General features: G+C 39.4%; 1 protein-coding gene across 1 annotated transcript; it reads left to right on the forward strand.

The window, feature by feature from the left end:
• The first annotated feature begins 221 nt into the window (after positions 1-221).
• pelp1 (proline, glutamate and leucine rich protein 1) lies at positions 222-17,145 on the forward strand. Its single transcript, XM_022678360.2, has 17 exons — positions 222-402; positions 1,963-2,027; positions 2,148-2,253; positions 5,738-5,887; positions 6,110-6,181; positions 6,281-6,340; positions 6,444-6,600; positions 7,817-7,949; positions 8,450-8,537; positions 8,870-8,958; positions 9,516-9,629; positions 9,771-9,921; positions 10,757-10,919; positions 11,002-11,057; positions 11,167-11,391; positions 13,147-14,979; positions 16,417-17,145. The coding sequence occupies exons 1-17, from the start codon at positions 256-258 to the stop codon at positions 16,507-16,509; spliced, it is 3,702 nt and encodes a 1,233-aa protein (XP_022534081.2). The 5' UTR covers positions 222-255; the 3' UTR covers positions 16,510-17,145.
• The last annotated feature ends 1,452 nt before the right edge of the window (positions 17,146-18,597 follow it).

Here is an 18,597-nt window from a genome sequence, read left to right on the forward strand (position 1 = left end):
AACATATATAAATAGCAAAATCGGAGAAACTGATTCATAAACTAAAGTGGTTTCCTAATTTTTTCCAGAGTTGTATATCATATTATATTATATTGTATTATTATTATTATTATTATATATTATGTTGTATTAATAATATATATATAAATAAATAAATAAATAAGGGTACGGGTTAGGCGGCGCGGAGTAACGACGTCGGCCTCGCGCTGGAGCGGTTTGTGTCGAGTGACAGTGACGTAGCTCACAGGCGGCAAGATGGCTACGGCTGCTTGGCTGCATGGCCAGAGCCCGAACAGCGCGCGGCTCACCGAGGGCCTGGTGTCCGCCCTGAAGGAGGAGCGGCCCGAGTACCTGCCCGCGCTCCTCTCCAACTACCGGGAGCATGGCGCGGTGGCGGCGCAGGTAAGACAGAAGGACCGGAGCTCAACCAGCCGGTCAGCCTGCGGGCTAACAGCGCTAACAGCAGCAGCGCGTCTTTGTGTGTTTATGATCCAGAGAGCCGCAGCTCAGCATCTCTAACTTCAGCTGCAGCTGGGTTTAAACCATGTAGCTAGATAATCTAGTGCCTGTTATATCGACTCCTGTAGCCAGCGGTCCAGTCTTAGTGTCCTCAAACTCTCATTAAGACTAAAACTACCCCTGAAGAATCAGTTTACCAGTGATGAATCACCTTTAGAACCACAGATAGATCAGCTCCTGACCCCCCATGTGTGGGGCTGATCTGCACAAAGCTGTAGGTTAGATAACATAACTCTAGCTAACTAGTTAGGTTAGTTATCATTCAGCGTTTCTCAAGAAGTGACTGCTGTTATTAGATATTCCACTAGATGTTGTTGGGTCATTATGTCAGAATCTGTTTTCCTTCAGCCATAAAGAACATTGCTAAGGTCAGGTTTTGATATTGAATGATTCTGACTGATTATGGATCATAAACATAATTTCCAACGCAAATATGTTTTATAGAAAAAAACTCATCACACCAGAAACCATTGTTCCATAACTCCCTCTTGAACATGTCCTAAAGAATCAGTTTGTCAGTGATGAATCACATTAGCATTACAGTTTAGCCCCAGACTGGACCTAATCCAGGGTAGCATGGTTAATTGTCATTTAGTGTTTCTTCAGAAATCTAGTGAATTACAATGGGGACATTATGCTCCTTTCCCTGAGTGACAGATGTTAGCAGCTGTTCTACTAGATGCTGTTGGGTCATAATGTCAGACTCTGATTGCACTCAGCCACAAAGAAAGTTCCTAAAGTCATGTACTGAAAATAAACACCATTTATATATATATATATATATATATATATATATATATATATATATATATATATATATATATATATATATATTTTTTTTTTTTTATAGAAAAAGCCCCATCACTTCAGAAAACATTGTTCTTGAATGTGTCCTAAAAACCAGTTTGTCAGTGATTAATTACCTTTAGCATTACAGCTTTGCCCTAGACTAGACCTATTTCAGGGAAGCTAGCTTGGTTAGTTTTCATTAAATGTTTCTTCAAAATTCAATTGTATTACAATGGGGAATTTTTCCTCCTTTCCTTTAGTGACAGCAGTTACTAACTATTCCACTAGATGCTTTTAGATCATTATGACTGAATCTGATTACACTCAGACACAAAAAAACTTGTTGAGGTCAGATACTGATATTTTATAGCAAACATTAAAAACATTGTTTCAAACCTTCCCAGCCTAATTCTGTAATCCTGCATTAGGGTTAAAGTGACCTTAGGCTTTTGTCACTGGTGTCAGTGCTGACATGTGCTGTTTGTTTATCACTGGGTAAGGGTGGCCTTAGACTTGTGATTAATTTAAGTCAATTATCAGTTCCTTACTATGGAGGTGATGCTGCTAGATGCGTGTCGTGTACTTATTAATTGTAAATAGCCTATTTACAGTACTAGTAACACTTCCTCTTGCTTTTCTTTCTTGCACTTGTAGAACTCAGGGACAGTGGGCGGTCTGGTGGGCATTAGCAACGCACGGCTTGGAACAAGCAAAACCAGGTGAGCATTTTAGGAGAGGCTTAAACAACAAAAACAGCATCAGCAGTAACATAATATAAGAAAGCATAGTAATTAAAAGAGGTTAAATGGATTCTATGCTGGTTTACTTCTGTGTTTAAGGTTTGAGGGGCTGTGCCTGCTGTCCATGCTGGTCAAGGACAGTTCAAGTGAGGTGTTCCAGCAGCACTGCCTATCATGGTTGCGCTCCCTACAGCAGATCATACAGGTGAGGCACCTAGCTACATTACATTTACACTGCAGTGAAGGATGATGTATATATTTTAGTCAAAGTCCTTGGGTGTAGATTTTTATATGTTACATCGTAATGTCAATTATATTTTATTTAAATGATGCTAATTATTGTTTTTGTAATAATTATAAGAGAGTTTTAGTAATATTAAAACAAGTAGGTTAGAATTTACCTTACCTTTTCAAAGTTTTGAATTGCATTCAATGTTTTCATATTTTACACATTTCAACAGTAGTTATACACTGACATGCCAAATATCATGGGACAAGAACTAGTACTGTGTCCAGGGACTGTTGCCATGTCCTGTGGAAGATAAAGAATGTTACACTGACCTGTGAGACATGCGTGTGTGGGGCCACCTGCACTGAATGTGGATGTGATTTCTGACAGAGTTGCTTGTGTTCACACAAACAGTCCTAGCCAGACACCACAGTTTACTATAATTACCACCATTGCCTGGCACCCAATATCAGCCCTTACTCAAACTCAAAAATATTGCCAAACTCACAAGATAAACTTTACTTTTGATTGAAGTCATTTTAAAAAGGTTTAATTAGTTGCAAGTAATTTTTGGAGCATTTCTATTAGTTTAATCATTATATTTTGACAATTGTAGATTTTCATTGAGTTACTGTATTTTTTGCACTTTAAGGTGCAAAAATTAAAATTCTTTAATTTTCCACCAAAAAATCTTCAGTGTGCCTTATAATTAGTTTAGTTCTCCAGCACAGAGGCTGGAGCAGTATTAGCATTAGATGTTAACCGCACTGAGGCCTAGCTCTTTTGCCATTTAGAGGTGAGCATTATCAGCCTGTAGCCTGATGCTAACCTATTGGAGCAGTATAAGCATTAGCCACTCACTGCGCTAATCGCTAGCTCTTTCATCATTCAGAGGTAAGTATTATCGGCCTGTAGCCTGTCGGCTGCTAACCTTGGCTAGCACTCTTTTGCAGTTCAGAGGCCAGTATACTGGACTATAGTCTGTGCATTTCTGTGTTAAAACCAGCTATGTGGGACGAACCGCTAGCTGATAGCGCCCTGGCTTACTGGAACCCTCAGGGTTCCCCAGTCTAGTGCTTTAGTGAACATTTGGATATCTAAAGCCAGGCGGACAATGTGCGATTTTAGCTCGATTTGAAGCCCGATCTGGTCGGATGCGACTGAATTTCATGATCGGGCCGAATTTTAGCTTGGTCGTGCAGTGTGAGAGGGGAAGCGATGTCCGATTAATTGCCCATACGAGCTGCGAATGAGCAGTCGGACGCGACCAGGGATTTCTGACATGCCAGAAATTTTGGTCGCTTGTCTCACAGTGTGAGCTGTTTTGCGGGCCGATTTCTTAACGTCACGACCTGTTTTCCCAAAAATCTGCACAGTAACTATAAATAATTATTAGTCATATTTATTTCTGTCAGTTATAAGGATTTATATTTATGTTCGGTACACAGACTTATAGCTTAATATAGCAGACACAGGCATTCTGCTGTTTAAGAATTTAAACAGATGCTTATTCTCAGTCAATAGCTGGAGTTTTTGAAAAGAAAAATTAAAAGAGAAAATAACTTTGACAAACATAAATTTATTTTATTTCACTTTGCTATTATATCTGAAAAATAAAGCACATTGTCAGCCTCTGGTGCTGCCCGTCAATTATACAAAACTTAAAACATGCACAGAAATATAAAGCTATATTTTATAATTTGTTTCTTTTCGCCAGGGCAAATTTATTAAAATTATAAATATGTTAATTTATTAATTAAAATCTCGTCCAGTGCTCCAGAATATTAGCCACGCAAAGCCAGCTTAGCGCAGCGCGTGGCATTGCGCGCGGCATTGCCCGCATAATAACCTCTGTCTTCTAAAATAAACGGTTTAATAAATAAGGTCGGAGAAGTGTAGTAAAATTAGTGCTATTAAACTTACTAAAGCTAATAAATGTACTGATAATTAATCAAGATAAATCAGACAAAATGCGCTGCGCCTCTCTCTCGCTCTCTTTCGCAGCGCGGAGCTGAATTCAGCGCGAGGCTACAGAAACTCAGTTCAGTTGAATAAAAATAAGTAAGGGCCTGTAAGTACAAGCAAAGGACCTGTAAGTAAATATAGTCAAATATAAAGAATAGTTTGAGGTTTTGGTGAGCTGTTTTCATGATTTGAAACTGAAACTAACTGAAACTTTGATTATTCTGCAGAAAGCCTGGGTTATTTTAAACAAATTTTTAATGAGTTTATATTTTATATTTATTCATTTTAATTATTTTTCTTCTTTTATTAATCAAATCATTAAATATATATCTTCATAAGATATAATTTTTTTACCTTTTATGTCAATTTTTATGATCTTTTTTTAAGGTCCTATTTTTCCTTTTTTACGTATATATTTTATTCCAGTTTTTATTCCTATTTTTTATATATATTATTAATCCCTTTTAAACTGTTAATGCTCAGCGGCACTGTAAATGAGGGTTCCTATCCAGTGTGAATAACCGATTGCTTGTTTAATATTCAGTGTTGCAAAACCAGTTTTTACATAAACAATAAACAGAATAAAAAATAAAATTATTTTATTTTATTTAAGCTGCTGGTGTTTCTTTCGCAGCCTGACGCGCAGTCATTTTTCTATGCGCTCTCCTTCTGTAAAACGGACAACCCGTAGAGTCCACGTCGCCTCAGCCACCTGCGAGTCCATGTACGTCTCTTCCGTGGACTTTCAGTGCACAACAGGGCACAAATAAGCAAAGCTAAGCGCTTTCTTTTGCAAGGCGTTGTGTTGAAGCGAGAGTTTGTACGCAAAGGAAGCTCCGCCTACGGGCTGCGTTTAGACGTGCAGTGTAAGCTCCCCCGTCGCAGCAGGTCAGTCGGACCGTACAGTGTGTGCAGATGAATCGCAGGCGTTGTTCATACACGACAAACGATTCAAACGTGCTGTTTGAGCTCTCCAGAACGCATCCGATTAAAAAAATCGCACAGTGTCCGCCTGGCTTAAGCCTGCTGTAAATAAATAAAAGTACTTTACTCACCCAAATAAACAATTTTCACAACATCCAGCTCTCAATCCAACAAATTAATCCAGCTTGAATTAGTTTGTTTACAACAACACCACCACCCAGCGAGGAGACCTGCTGAATTAGAGGGAAAAAAATAGATCTGTTTTTTACTAGTGTCTTATAATGTACCTTATAATTCAGTGTGCCTTATGTATGAAAATATGAAATTATGTATGAATAAAAAAATATTTATAGTGTACCTTATTAAGTAGGCCTTATAGTGCAAAAATATGGTTCTACAAACCTCATTAAAAATAACTGAAGTGGCATGTTAATGAGAAACAAACCTGTTTTTTTATAAACATATTGTGGGCATGTTTTTTATATATATATATATATATATATATATATATTCATGCTCAAATCTCCAATCTATCTGTTTTTGTGACGCTTTGTAATTCTCTTGCACACAGTCCCAGGCCCCCCTGCCTTCTGTACAGCTTGCGGTGAGTGTGCTGCAGGACCTGCTGCAGTACTCGTCTCAGCTACCTGAGCTGGCCAGAGAGGTGGGCCTCAACTCCATCTTGGGCATCCTCACCTCCCTGCTGGGCCTCAAGTCTGAGGTGAGACTCCTACACAGCTGGACTTGTATTAAACAGTCAGTAGACCAGTGAATAGGTGGTATGCTAGGATACCGATTAGCTGTTTGCTGATATGCACTGTAGAAATGCCGGACAGTTGTTTGTGAATAAGAACACACCATCACCACTGTAATATAAAGAGCTGAAGATTACAGGTTGTGTGATTTGTGTGCAGCCTCTGTAATAAAGTTGTCTTAATCATAGTGCCATCTAGCTGCCATGGAGGGGATGATGACGTGTATGACCTATTACCCACAGGCCTGTGGATCACTGAAGGTGAGTGATGTGGTGTTCCTCTTTTTGGAGCTATTAATCTTAATACACTGCCTGTGTTTTCCTTTTTTGTTTACTGAAACAATTTGACTCTTCCTCCAGGAAAAGCTAGGGGTTTATTTCCTTTCAAAGATGGATTCAGACAACCCTAAAGTTCAAGAAGTAAGTAAGATTCTTGTTGTCAAATGTAAAAGATTTAAAGATTAGATTTTCTTTTACATCACAATTTTTTTTGTTATACTGAAATACTTATTTTTGGTTCTAGGTAGCTTCTGAATGTTATGGGCGGCTGCCTTGCCTGGGTGGTGTGCTTGAGCGCGGAGGAGGTGGGCGCAGGGCTGAAGGCTGGACCAATCAAGTGCACTGTCTTCTGGCATCAGCCAGTAGCATTCTGTGTCAGTTGTACCAGGGCATAGAAACAGGTGAGTGTGACGCCTAGGCAAGCCCGGAGAAGAGAAATGGCGCTGGTCACGTATTTTTATTTGAAAATACTGTGTTCATGATCTCCCTAGTAGACCTCAGTTTTGCAGCTCTGTGATGTCACTTTAAAGTAGCATCACCAAGAAAACAAAAGAAATATTATATATATATTATAAAAAATATATATATATTTTTTAAAATACTTGAATATGATCCCACTGTTACTTAGTAATAAATACATGATTAACCTGCTTTATGAAATATATTTAATTGGACTGTTTGCACCTCATGTTAATTTTAGGGTTTGATTCACAGTGATTGTTGCAAATGTGCATGTCATCCATCCACTTTTGAAATGAATGAATAGCTAAATTAACTATAACACAAGCTTTAGTGTTGGGACAAAGCCAAGTCACATAAATACAACTGAAAACCCATTTAAACCAGATACAATTTGGGTTGCTCCTTCAACCTCAAGAGGTAGATGCAATTTATAGCATGTTTTAGCAGTGTAAAAACACCCTTATCTCTCCTAGACATAATCAGCAACAAAAACTGCTCCCAGTACAATTAAAACGGCAGTGATCATTGCTGAACAATGAGTGAATTTGCATATTTGATCCCACACATGAATTGGACATCTGGCTAACCTCAGTCGCATTTGACTGTACAAAGGCATGTGGTTAAATCTCATCAGGATACAATCCAGATATTTGTCACATAAAGAGACCAGGCGTAAACAGCACCTGTGAGTGTGTGTTTTCCTAATCTAAAAGTTAACTTGAAATTTTAAATATCCATTTATTAGTTTTTATGAATGCAGTTTAGGTAATATTTATGGCAGCATGATAGAAGAATTATATTGGTATCGGCCAATAATTTCTTTTTTTTTGCCCTACAATTGGTCAACACTGGCTGCAGTACAGTAAAATGCATTCATTTAAAATGTAAGATTTAATGTTTGAGTTATACCAGGGTGTCTAATCTCTCTGTATAAATGTGTATGTCAGCATTGGCAGATATATTTACGCATAATATTGGCATTAGCCCTGAATTCCCACATCCGAGCATGCTTAGTAATATTGTAACACTAGTATTATGAGGCCATTATACAGGTTTGTTTACCTGATTCATTAGGCTTGCAAATAGCACCTAAAAATGATTATTTCCCCATCATAATTTGTCTGTTTTCTTCTTTGGTGTGTTTTGCTCCTTCAGAAGAGACTATAGAGTATGATGGGCCAGGATTAGAACTCCCCTTTCCTCCTCTGGATGATGTAGACCCTCTGTTGATTCTCCAGCTTCGCCAGCGCTACAGAGCAGTGTGCCTGGCTCTTAAACATACACTCAGGTAGCTACATCTACTTGTGTTGCTTTTGCCAATAGAGAAACTGTCCAGTCTCCTGAGAGTCTCAGCCCGCTCAGGCAGTTCAATAACAGTTCAGAGTTTTAACTTTTGTATTGGAACTAAAATTATCACAAATTTCCAATGTTCAATATTGGTGCAGCTATATAATTTTTATATATTTTTGCTGTCTCACAAAAACATTGCATACCAAATAAAATCTCAACCTTCAGTTGAGTTTCAGCTTAAAATATATTTTCTTACATTTTTAATTGGTCCCCTATTGGTCATGAAACTTTAACCTAATGTAAAGACCAACTGCCAGATGTCAATGTAGAAAACGTAATTTACACATGACAGGAACTTATGTATTTATTTATGGCTTTTCCAAAATATATATATAAAAAAAGTCTAATTTCTAGTCTAATTGTATACAGAAAAATATGTTGGCTCTTCATTGGTTTAATATTTAATCTTCAGTCTTAATCTTTCTGTCTTACATGTAGTGTTGATCCAGCCACGTCAGTCCGTCTTCCTATTCAGCATGTCCTCAACCTGGTGTGTCGAGCCCTGGCCGTTAGCACTAAAAGCATCGTAAGTGCACCTCATCTTTTCTCACACATTTGTTCACATGCTGGCAATTATTAATTAAATATCTGATCAGTTTACAGAATTTAATTAGACAACTGCTGATACTTGATTTTAGATCGGTATTTTTTTCTCAGAGATACTTCATAAATCAGATATATATATATATATATATATATATATATATATATATATATATATATATATATATATATATATATGTATATATATATGTATATATATATATATATACACATATACACACACACACACACCATAGTCTTTTAATGATACTTTGATGTTAAAAAAAAACACACTAAAATCTTTAATTTCTCCAGAATGTTACAGGTGAAGGATGCTTGAAGCTGTTGGTGTTGCCATCGATACACAGTGACTCTCTAGAACTGCTCTCAACTCTAATCAAAGTGTGAGTAAACTGATTATAGTAGAATACAACCAGCTGTTTGTTCCTGCAGTGCGAGACCATTTGCACTTTTTGTCGCTGCCACAACAAATCTCCCTGCTTAATTTTGTGTTACTGAAGCTAATAGAAAGTGCAGGGCTCTGGGTTTGTAGAGCAGTAAATCTGTTTGTGGTGTGTGTATATATATATATATATATATATATATATATATATATATATATATATATATATATATATTATATAGACTTATTTGTAAAGACTGTATGAGATTTAATATTTGTAAAATTGAATTACTGCAAATTTCTTTTATTTTTTAATAAACATATTTCTTAAACTTTGCTACTTAAATGATATAAACCACTACTGTCACGATCTCTACATTAAATCAGAACATTGCTATCATTGTGTACACCTGATACAATTATAAATGCAGAGAAAAAGTAAAATAGCAGTAATGATCTACTTTCAAAGAAAGGTAAGTGTCTGACATTTGTGGTAAGCCAGAATATTTTAGAGAGATTTTAATCAGGCTGTTAATTGAATGGATTTGTCTGTTTCAGTGTGGGTGGTGGACTGGTGCAGTATTGTAGTGTGATCACCAGGCTCTTCTCCCAGTCACTGTCTGCATGGACACCCCTGCCAGAGGCCAGCCTTGGTCAACAAAGAGCGTACAGGTAATTAAGTAATTATGGCTGATATTTTATGGTATTTTACTTGTTGGCCCATACAGTACAATACATGCTTGATGTTTAATGCTTTCTACTGTCTGTGTATAAATACTGTGTTTTTATTAATTCCCTTGTCTTTACTTACAGTGCTGTACGAGTGGCTATATACCACACGCTAGAACTGTGGGTTCGAGTGGGTGGAGCCTCTGCCTCAGTCCTACAGGGAAGTACCTCCCACTCAGAGGTGCTCTTCGCTCATCTCTTGGGCGACATTACACCGGGATCGGAGGCTGTCAAAGTATGTTTATTTGTAATAAACTTTGTTCTATGTTCACTATAAGGCACACCTAAATTCCTTCCAAAAAAAAATCCTAAAAATTGACAGAGCACCTTATAATCATGTGCACCATATTTTACCAGTCAGGTTGTAAGGAGCAGTAAAGCTACTCTGCTGAAGTGCAGTGTTATTCAGTGAAGTTTTTTCCAGCTAGAGCAGTATTAGCATTAGCCTCTAACCGCAGTGCTAGCTCATTCAGAGGTGAGTATATCGGACTGTAGGTGGTGTCTACCCTGTAAAAACAACTATGTGGGACGAACCGCTAACTGATAGCACCCTAGGTTACCGGAACACTCAGGGTCCCTCAATGAAGTGCTGTCTGGTGCCGTTTACTAGTGCTAAGCGCTGCTAACTGTGGCTAGCGCTGCTGCTAACCAATGTAAATAAACAGAAGCGCTTTACTAACAAAAATAAACAGTTTTTAGTAGAGGAATGTGTAAATTAACATCCAGCACTTGAAAATGTTTTTTTAATAAAAAATACTATTTTGTTTACTTAGAGTCCCCCAGCCACAAGACCTGCTGAATTAAAAAGGAAACTTGGCAACACCATTGTTCCTTACTAGTGTTGCTTAAAATGCGCTGTATAATCCAGTCCGCCTTATGTATGAAAATAGACCAGAAAATAGGCAGTTATTGACAGTGCGCCTTATAGCCCGTAAAATACAATAATTAATCATTATGAATGGCACACAGGCTACACTTTGCCAAAAAATTCTATATTTGTCACTAAAATATATTAAATATAATCTCTTTGCACTCTTAACTGTTCTTCTGCCTTGCTTTTTTTTCTCTAGCTTCGAGCAGGTCAGACTTCCCTCTCAGATCTTGTGGGTGCAGCTGGTAAGGCAGGGCCACGTCGGACGAAGGGCTTGACCATTGGAGATCCAGGAGGAGTCTCACTGCAAAGGAAGGGTGATGCCTTAGCCAATCAGGACACATGCTTAGCTGCACTTCGAGGTAAGGCTTTAAATTATTAATTTTTTTTATAATTATTTGTTTTAATCTAAAAACCTTAATGGACAAGGTTGTTTCTTTGCAGCCCTCAGGCAGATCATTTTAACTTGTGGCACTCTCCTGAAAGAGGACCAACATAAGGTGAGTTCAATAATTCACTAGGTATCCACATAGATATATAGATACTTTATTGATCCCGGAGGGGAAATTCTGGAAATTTAACCCATATGTTTATTTCTCTTTCTGTCAGAGGCTACAGGATCTGGTGGTGCCACTGTGTGTGCGGCTACAGCAGCAGGCTCAGTGCGGTTCAGAGGTTGGCGTTGCTAGTGGTCAATATGGTAGTGCTGCTCCTCGCCGGGAGCTCTACCGACTTCTGCTGGCCCTAGTGCTGGTCCCCTCACCACGCTGGCCTCCTCCACTTTCTTGCGCTGTGTCTGTGTTCAGCCTGGGCCGACGAGACCGCAATGTGATGGTGAGTCAGCACATTCAATCACAGTCTTCATGGCTGTACCAGATCAGTGCTTTCCAATTTAGGAGGATAAGGCATTTTATCATGTCTCATAGTGGCTAAAATACACTAATGGATAACCCTAATGTTGTTTTTAACATGCTGCTAATGGCAAAGGTAGCTCAGAACATTACATGATGTGCGCAAACAGTGTGGGTTAGGGGTGCTGCATTAAAAAATCCTTCATAAAATTAGTTTTAAATATGTTTATTATGAAACATTACATTCAACACAGTACTTATTCTGGCATTTACATGTTTTTTAAGAAGAATGTCACTGGGGCTCATAGTAGTTCAGTGGGCTAAGCCCTGCCACAATGAACAGGAGATCACCAGTACGAATCCTGTTCATGTAGCTTGCCATCAGCTCCCGGAGCCCTGAGAGAGAACAATTGGCCTTGCTCTCTGGGTGGGTAGATGGCGCTCTCTCCTCACATCACTCCAAAGGTTGATGTTGATTATCACAAGGCATCTTTGTGCTGACGTATGGGAATCGAGTCGCTGTGCTTTCTTGCGAGTGCGCTGTGATGCTACTTGGTAATGCTGCATCAGCAGCAGTTCAAAAATAGGCGGTGGCTGACTTCACATGTATCGGAGGAGGCATGTGATAGTCTTCACCCTCCTGGTGTTGGGGCATCACTAGTGATAGGGGGAGTCCTAATGAGTAAGTTAGGTAATTGGCTGTGTAAATTGGGGAGAAAATGGGGGACAAAATTAGAAATAAAATTACATAAAGAAGAATGTCACAGACAAATAAAACACACACCAGACAAAAGAAGAAGAGAAAAAAAACACATTACAAACCTATCCTCCCCTTAACCAACCCCTTGTTCCCCAGACCCAATACCCATGTCTACTCTTCATTCCCTGGAGTGCCTTGCTACATGACTGCTTGATTGGTGTCCCTATATAAGATGCGAGACCAAAGGTTGCCAGGTTTTTTAAAAGACTTCAGCTTGTCTTTCAGGATAAATCCAATTCTCTCCAAATGGGAAGTGTCTGTCAATTCAGTCAACCATTGTTTAAAGGAGGGCACCTCTTTCTTTTTTCCATAAATGTAAAATCAAATTTAGCAGTTCCATATGCTGGAAGATGTTGCTGTGCTACATTAGGTTTCATAAGTTCCTTAAATACTCCTAGAATTAATAAAATAGGCTTTGGTAATTTAGAAAACAGGGCATAGCTGCGTGATAGGGTAGTCTCCATGGATAAATTCTTAATAAAATTCTATTTAGCATCAGATGAAAGGTTAAAAAGATCCATTAAAGGGGCCTAAGAAGCCCAAACTTGAGTCTACTAAATATTTAAGAAATAATATGTAAGCAAGCTGAGGTCAGTGTAAGCAGTCTGTGGTCCCAGACTATTATTTCTGAAATCGTGTCCTCTGCACTGTACATCTTCAGGGTTTTTTTTTCTGTCATATCAACTCAAGACCTGGTTATTTAACAAATTTTGTAGAAACAGGTGTATTTATGTTATTGAGATTTGAAAAAAAAAAGAGAGAGAGAGATTGCTCTCCAGGCGGACTCTAGACCAGTGTTAATTTTGTCAGCTGATTTTGATTTAGTTTTTGTCTTGACTCATGTTTTGTAGTTTTAGCCACTTTTTAGTGATTTTAATTTAGTCATGTGCAAATGGGTGGGTTAATTTTGTTAAGTTCTGCTTGTTTGAATTGTTTACTTTACCCTTGTATAAACTATCTTCTCTCTTCCCATTTTAGGTTTCCTCATTTTGCACTGAGGCCTTGACCATATGCAACACTCTTCTACATCCACGTACCCCCTCCATTGCCCTCCCTCTGCCACCTCTTACTCTAAAACCCATCCCAGCGGCACCTGTACTTGGCCCTACACAGAACCCTTCACTCTCCCTACCTACCCTACTGGGGGGGCCTGCGCCAGGGCCTTCTTTTACTTCCAGACATCCCCTGGGCTTAGGCCCTGCTGCCCTGCTTGGGTCCTTGGACAACCATCTCCCCCTGGCTCCTCCTGTTCTTCCCACCACAGCAGGTGCCACCGGAACCCAAGGAGACCTGCTTCTCTCTCCAGCGCAACCAGCAGAACTTGCAGGCCTAGGGGCCCCTGAAGGACAACGGCAAGTATTTGTTCGCTATGACAAAGAGGAGCCCGAAGATGTGGAGATCTCTCTAGAGAGCGATTCTGATGATAGTGTGGTCATCATGCCCCAAGGAATGATGCTGGAGATGCAGGAAGGAGTCGCTAATGCACAGAACCTCCCTCCACCCCCAGGAGGTGCCTTAACCACGGGCGCTGAAGCGGGCACAGTAGACACCTCCCTCCCTAATGAGCTTTCCACACCTCTTTCCCACCAGATACTGCCAACAGATGCCAACATCATCAACTCCTTCCCTGGTCCTGGACAGACAGACCAGCTGGTCTCCTTGGCGCCTCCTCTGAACTCCACTGGCGTATCACTTACCCCATCCCCCGGGGGCCTTGGCAACTCACTGCCCGCCGGTCCTCAGCTCCAGCAGATGTTGATGCAGCCGTCTCCAGGTGGTCAGCCAGCTCAGCTTGGCCTTTCCTTGCACTCGCAGCTCCAGAGCCAGCTGGCCCAGACTAGCCGCCAGCTTCAGCAGCCTACCGCCGCTGAGAAGGACCAGAATGTCATAAACATCAACAGCTCTGATGACGAAGAGGAGGAGTATGAAGAAATGGAGGACGAAGATGAGCTGGAAGAAGACGAGGAAGATGAGGAAGACGAAGACGATTATCCTGATGATGAAGAATATCAAGGGGAAGAAGACGAGGAGCTTGAAGAGGAAGAGGGAGAGGAGATAGATGAAGAGGATGAGGAAGAGGACGAAGAGGACATCCAGGCACTGGAGGGGGAGAACCGAGGAGGATTGATGGGAGGAGAGGAGGGTGAGGTGATGATTGAAGAGCAGGAGGAACGAAGGATTAACGCCTTCCAAATGGAGCAGGAAGCGCAGGTCGAAGCAGGAATCGAAGAAATGGAAGGAGTCCGAAGTGTCTACGGCGAGGAGGGCTTGAAAGATAAAGTGGCCGTGGAAGAGATTGAGAACATCGGTGCCGTAGAAAGGAACGAAAGCGAGCCTGCAGAGGCGCCACTAGAGACTCACGTGATTGTTGAAGAAGCAGAAGAGCCGGAAGAAAATGCTTCAGCAGCAGAACCTCAACAGGAAGCAAGGACATGGGAGCAGGAAGGGACCGGACAAGAGCCAGAACCAGCGGTTCCAGAGGCTTCTGCAGAACCTCAGGAGAATCAGGAGGTGACTGCAGAGGTCGGAGTTAGTGAGCAAAGCACAGAGGCCGAACAAGAAGTTACGCCCAATGAAAATACAGCATCTACATCAGAAGAGGTTCCACCACAGCAAGTAGAGGAGGCTGCAGAGAAGGAGAAGGATGCAGGACAACCAGTAGAGGAAGAGAAGCAGCAGCAGCAGCAACAGGATGAGAAAGTGGAGGAGAAGAAAGAAGAGGAAGAAGAGGAGAAGGAAGCACGAGGGACAAAGAGGAAAATAGAAGATCGTGAAGGAGAGGAGCCTGAGCAGGGCACTGAAAAGAAAAAGGTTTGTTCCTTCTGCTCCTGAAGCTCTCACAATAAAGGGGAAGCTAATACTCCACTAATAAGCACTAAGGATGCATTTTGATGTGTTTTCACAATAAACAAATCAAACGAGTTGCGATATCATCGTGAATAACAGCAAACTCATATTGCATTACTCAAGTGCAGCAACAGGGGGAGCTTTTCATGCTGCAGGCTTCTGTAGGAGATCATCTGACATAACAAGGCTGGAGGCAGCAGGAGTTTGAGTGCACCAAACCACTTTGCAACCTGGGAAAATCGAGTGAAGCCAAGTCAAGTGCAGATAATGTGCATTGCACATTATATTTTTTTTTGTCCATATCATACACCCCTAGTTACCACTGCGCGAAATACATGCTTAAATCACATATTTCATAAAACTACACTGATATACCAAAGTCATGGGATAGCAGTGTAAAAATAGATCAACCCATACCTGAATGTTGAAATGTTATTGAGTAACACCTAACAGCTAAGTTGCTGTGTCCAGTTATGATCCCATTAGCAACATTTAACCCAAACACAACGACCCAGCACCTGAGATCTAGTTTTTTTGGCCATTAATGATTCAATCAGCATTTATCCCAAACACAAAGACCTCTTTTGTCCGTTAATGATCCTATCTGCAACATTTATCCTAAACACAACACCCCGACATCTAACATCTAGATTTTTGTGGCCATTTATGATCTGATCAGCAACATTTAACCCAAACATGATGACCCAACACAGAACATCTAGGATTTTGTTGCTGTTTAGTATCCGATCAGCAACATTTTACCCAAACACAACAGCCCAACACCTAACATCTAGGTTTCTGTGGCCTTCAACGATGCAATCAGCATTTATCCCAAACACAAAGACCCGACACTTAACATCTAGGTTTTTGTGGCTGTATATGATCCTATCAGCAACATTACGTTAACATGAAAAAAAAAAAACTAACCTTCCTTTCACAAATACTCTAATCATTCACTATGCCACAAGCTATTTACAGGTATCATCATCGTTGCACTGAATTAGGATCACAACACCTCCAGAAGCTCAGCGGTAAATTATGGTGTCCCAGAATCACTCCCCTCCAGTCTCGCTACTTAGAACAATTCAAGAATTGACCCACAAACCTAATAGTATAAATGCTGCTCCTCTTTTTAACTATTCTTTTAATTAGGCATGACATAATTTTGCAAAACAATCACTTAAACTTAAAATTAAACAGGTTAAATGCCAGTGGTTTTGGGTGAGCCAGGAAACTGCATGTGTCCATGAATGGTGAATTTAATGGCCTGTTAGTTGTTTATACTTTGTTTATACAAGGTATGTAAACACTGGCAGCTGCCACGCATCTAAACGGTGCACTGCTAGTCTAAAGCTGATCAACTTGCAGATAACGTCTCTCTTTCTCTTTTCTTTGTCACAGGTTGATGATGAGGCAATGGCCTCAATGCTGGCTGACTTTGTAGATTGCCCTCCCGATGATGAGGATCATGGTGCCTCACAGTCACGTTCCTAGACCACCTCCAGGACCCCGGACATTGTTGTTCACTTGGACACTTGCAAGTCTTTCCTTAAAAGCATCAGATTCCTAAAGCTCTTTCATTGATGTTTCCGTACAGCTGTAACCGATTAAAACTATACTTGAACTACTTTGGTTTATTTAAAGTCTCATAAACGGTTTGTATTGTTTTTTTTGTTTTTTTTCTTGTGATGTCATTTAAGATTTACTCTTCTGTGATGTCATGAGTGAATTTCAAACTTAACCGGTGGAACCTTTTAATGATCCAGCGAATGGGCTGAGGGGTTGGCCCAGTTGTGACATTGCTTCATGAAGATGTTACCCTACATTACCTGGAATTTTGGCCTGTGAAAGGGAAGATGGATGCTGGTCGTTTGCTGCATTCAGAACATTTCTGCTCCCGGGTCGCATGCCTTCACTTCAGCTTGCTTGCATAACCTTCTGCTTGGATTCCTTTCCTGCCCTCTGACTGTAAACTAAATAACTTGGTAACCTACATCAAGAGGATATGATGGTTATTGTATTGATTTTGGGCTTTTTCATACTTCATTTTTTGTACTACCATTTGTTTTACATTTGTGCTTGTTTTTTTGTTGAGTGGTTGCAAAAGGTAATTAAAAAATAGAAAAAATATATATGGTTAGTTCCTTTAATCTTTTCATTTTTGAGAAATTAATTATACTATATACTAGTTGTTGGGTGTGAAAACATTGGCAAACATATGCTTACACTATGCTTAAAGAGAGGATTCAGTGCTATTACTTACAAATGAGAATACAGACTAAAAAGCGGAGACGTTTTGTTCGGTGCATATGTATTCATTTAAATGCTTTAAAACAAAATCAGCAATTATTTGAAATCAGCAACAAAAAAAAATGCACTGTAAGGCACACTTAAAATCCTTTATTTTTCCCAAAAATCGTCAGTGCGCCTTATAATCTATTGAACCTTATGTATGAATTTTACCAGGCAGGGTGTAAGGAGCAGTAAAGCCTCTGACTTGAGGCAGGGACTTGAGAAGGGTCTGTCTGCAGAGCCGCAGAGCCACGGATATACGCCAGCAGATTCACGCCAGCAGATTCAAGCCGGTGGCATTCTGCGCATGCGCAGTAGGACAACGCGATTCTGCTGGGATTGAAATGCATGTTTCAATCCGAAAAGGCAATTCCGTGCCAAAATATGAGCAATGTGGCACATGTTGCCAAAAATATCACTGCCCGTTGTGCTCCATACAGCATTATAAGCCAACATCGGCCACAAAACTTAGGAGTCACCTAAAACTCCATTTTAACCGAGCAGTCCAACATGAAGGTAAGTCAGTGAATACAATAAGTATTTTACACAATCGTTATATTATTATATTAATATCAGACTATAGACTATATAGAGTATATATGTATGTATATATACGTATATAATGTATATATATATATATGTGTGTGTGTGTATACTTCACAATATACAAAATATACTTTATAAAATAGGCTACTTCAAAATCATGATCAGTTTGTCTGATTTTACTATGTATGACCATGTATTTGCAGAAAGTAAATTAAAAAAAAAAAAAAAATATATATATATATATATATATATATATATATATATATATATATATATAAAAGATTCAATGCTTTCAGACCTCAAATAATGCAAAAAAAAAAGTTAATATTCATATAGAAACATTAATTCTAATTCTAATATGAACTTTCTTTGCATTATTTGCAGTATTTGATTTTTTTTGTTTATTTTTCATTTACATTTTTATTTGTAATTTGGGAGAAACAGTGTCAGTAATTTATAAAATAGAACAACAGCGTTTATTTTACTCAAGTATTGCACATGGAATTGTACACATACAGACCATGTATTATTAAAGCCATTGCTCAACTTTGAGCTTGAATTAAGCAGATGAGTGATATTTTGTCCTTCTAATTATTATAGCTAATTAAGGTATTTAATTCCTAGGCATATTCATGTCCAATTTTAGGGTGCTTACATAAATCATTAGCTAGGTTATACAATCATGTGTGCAATATTTACCATGTAAATGTCTATATGTATTTGTTTTAGCCCAGTGTTTAACAT

The sequence above is a fragment of the Astyanax mexicanus genome, chromosome 8, assembly GCF_023375975.1.
Source record: "Astyanax mexicanus isolate ESR-SI-001 chromosome 8, AstMex3_surface, whole genome shotgun sequence".
Lineage (NCBI taxonomy): Eukaryota > Metazoa > Chordata > Actinopteri > Characiformes > Acestrorhamphidae > Astyanax > Astyanax mexicanus.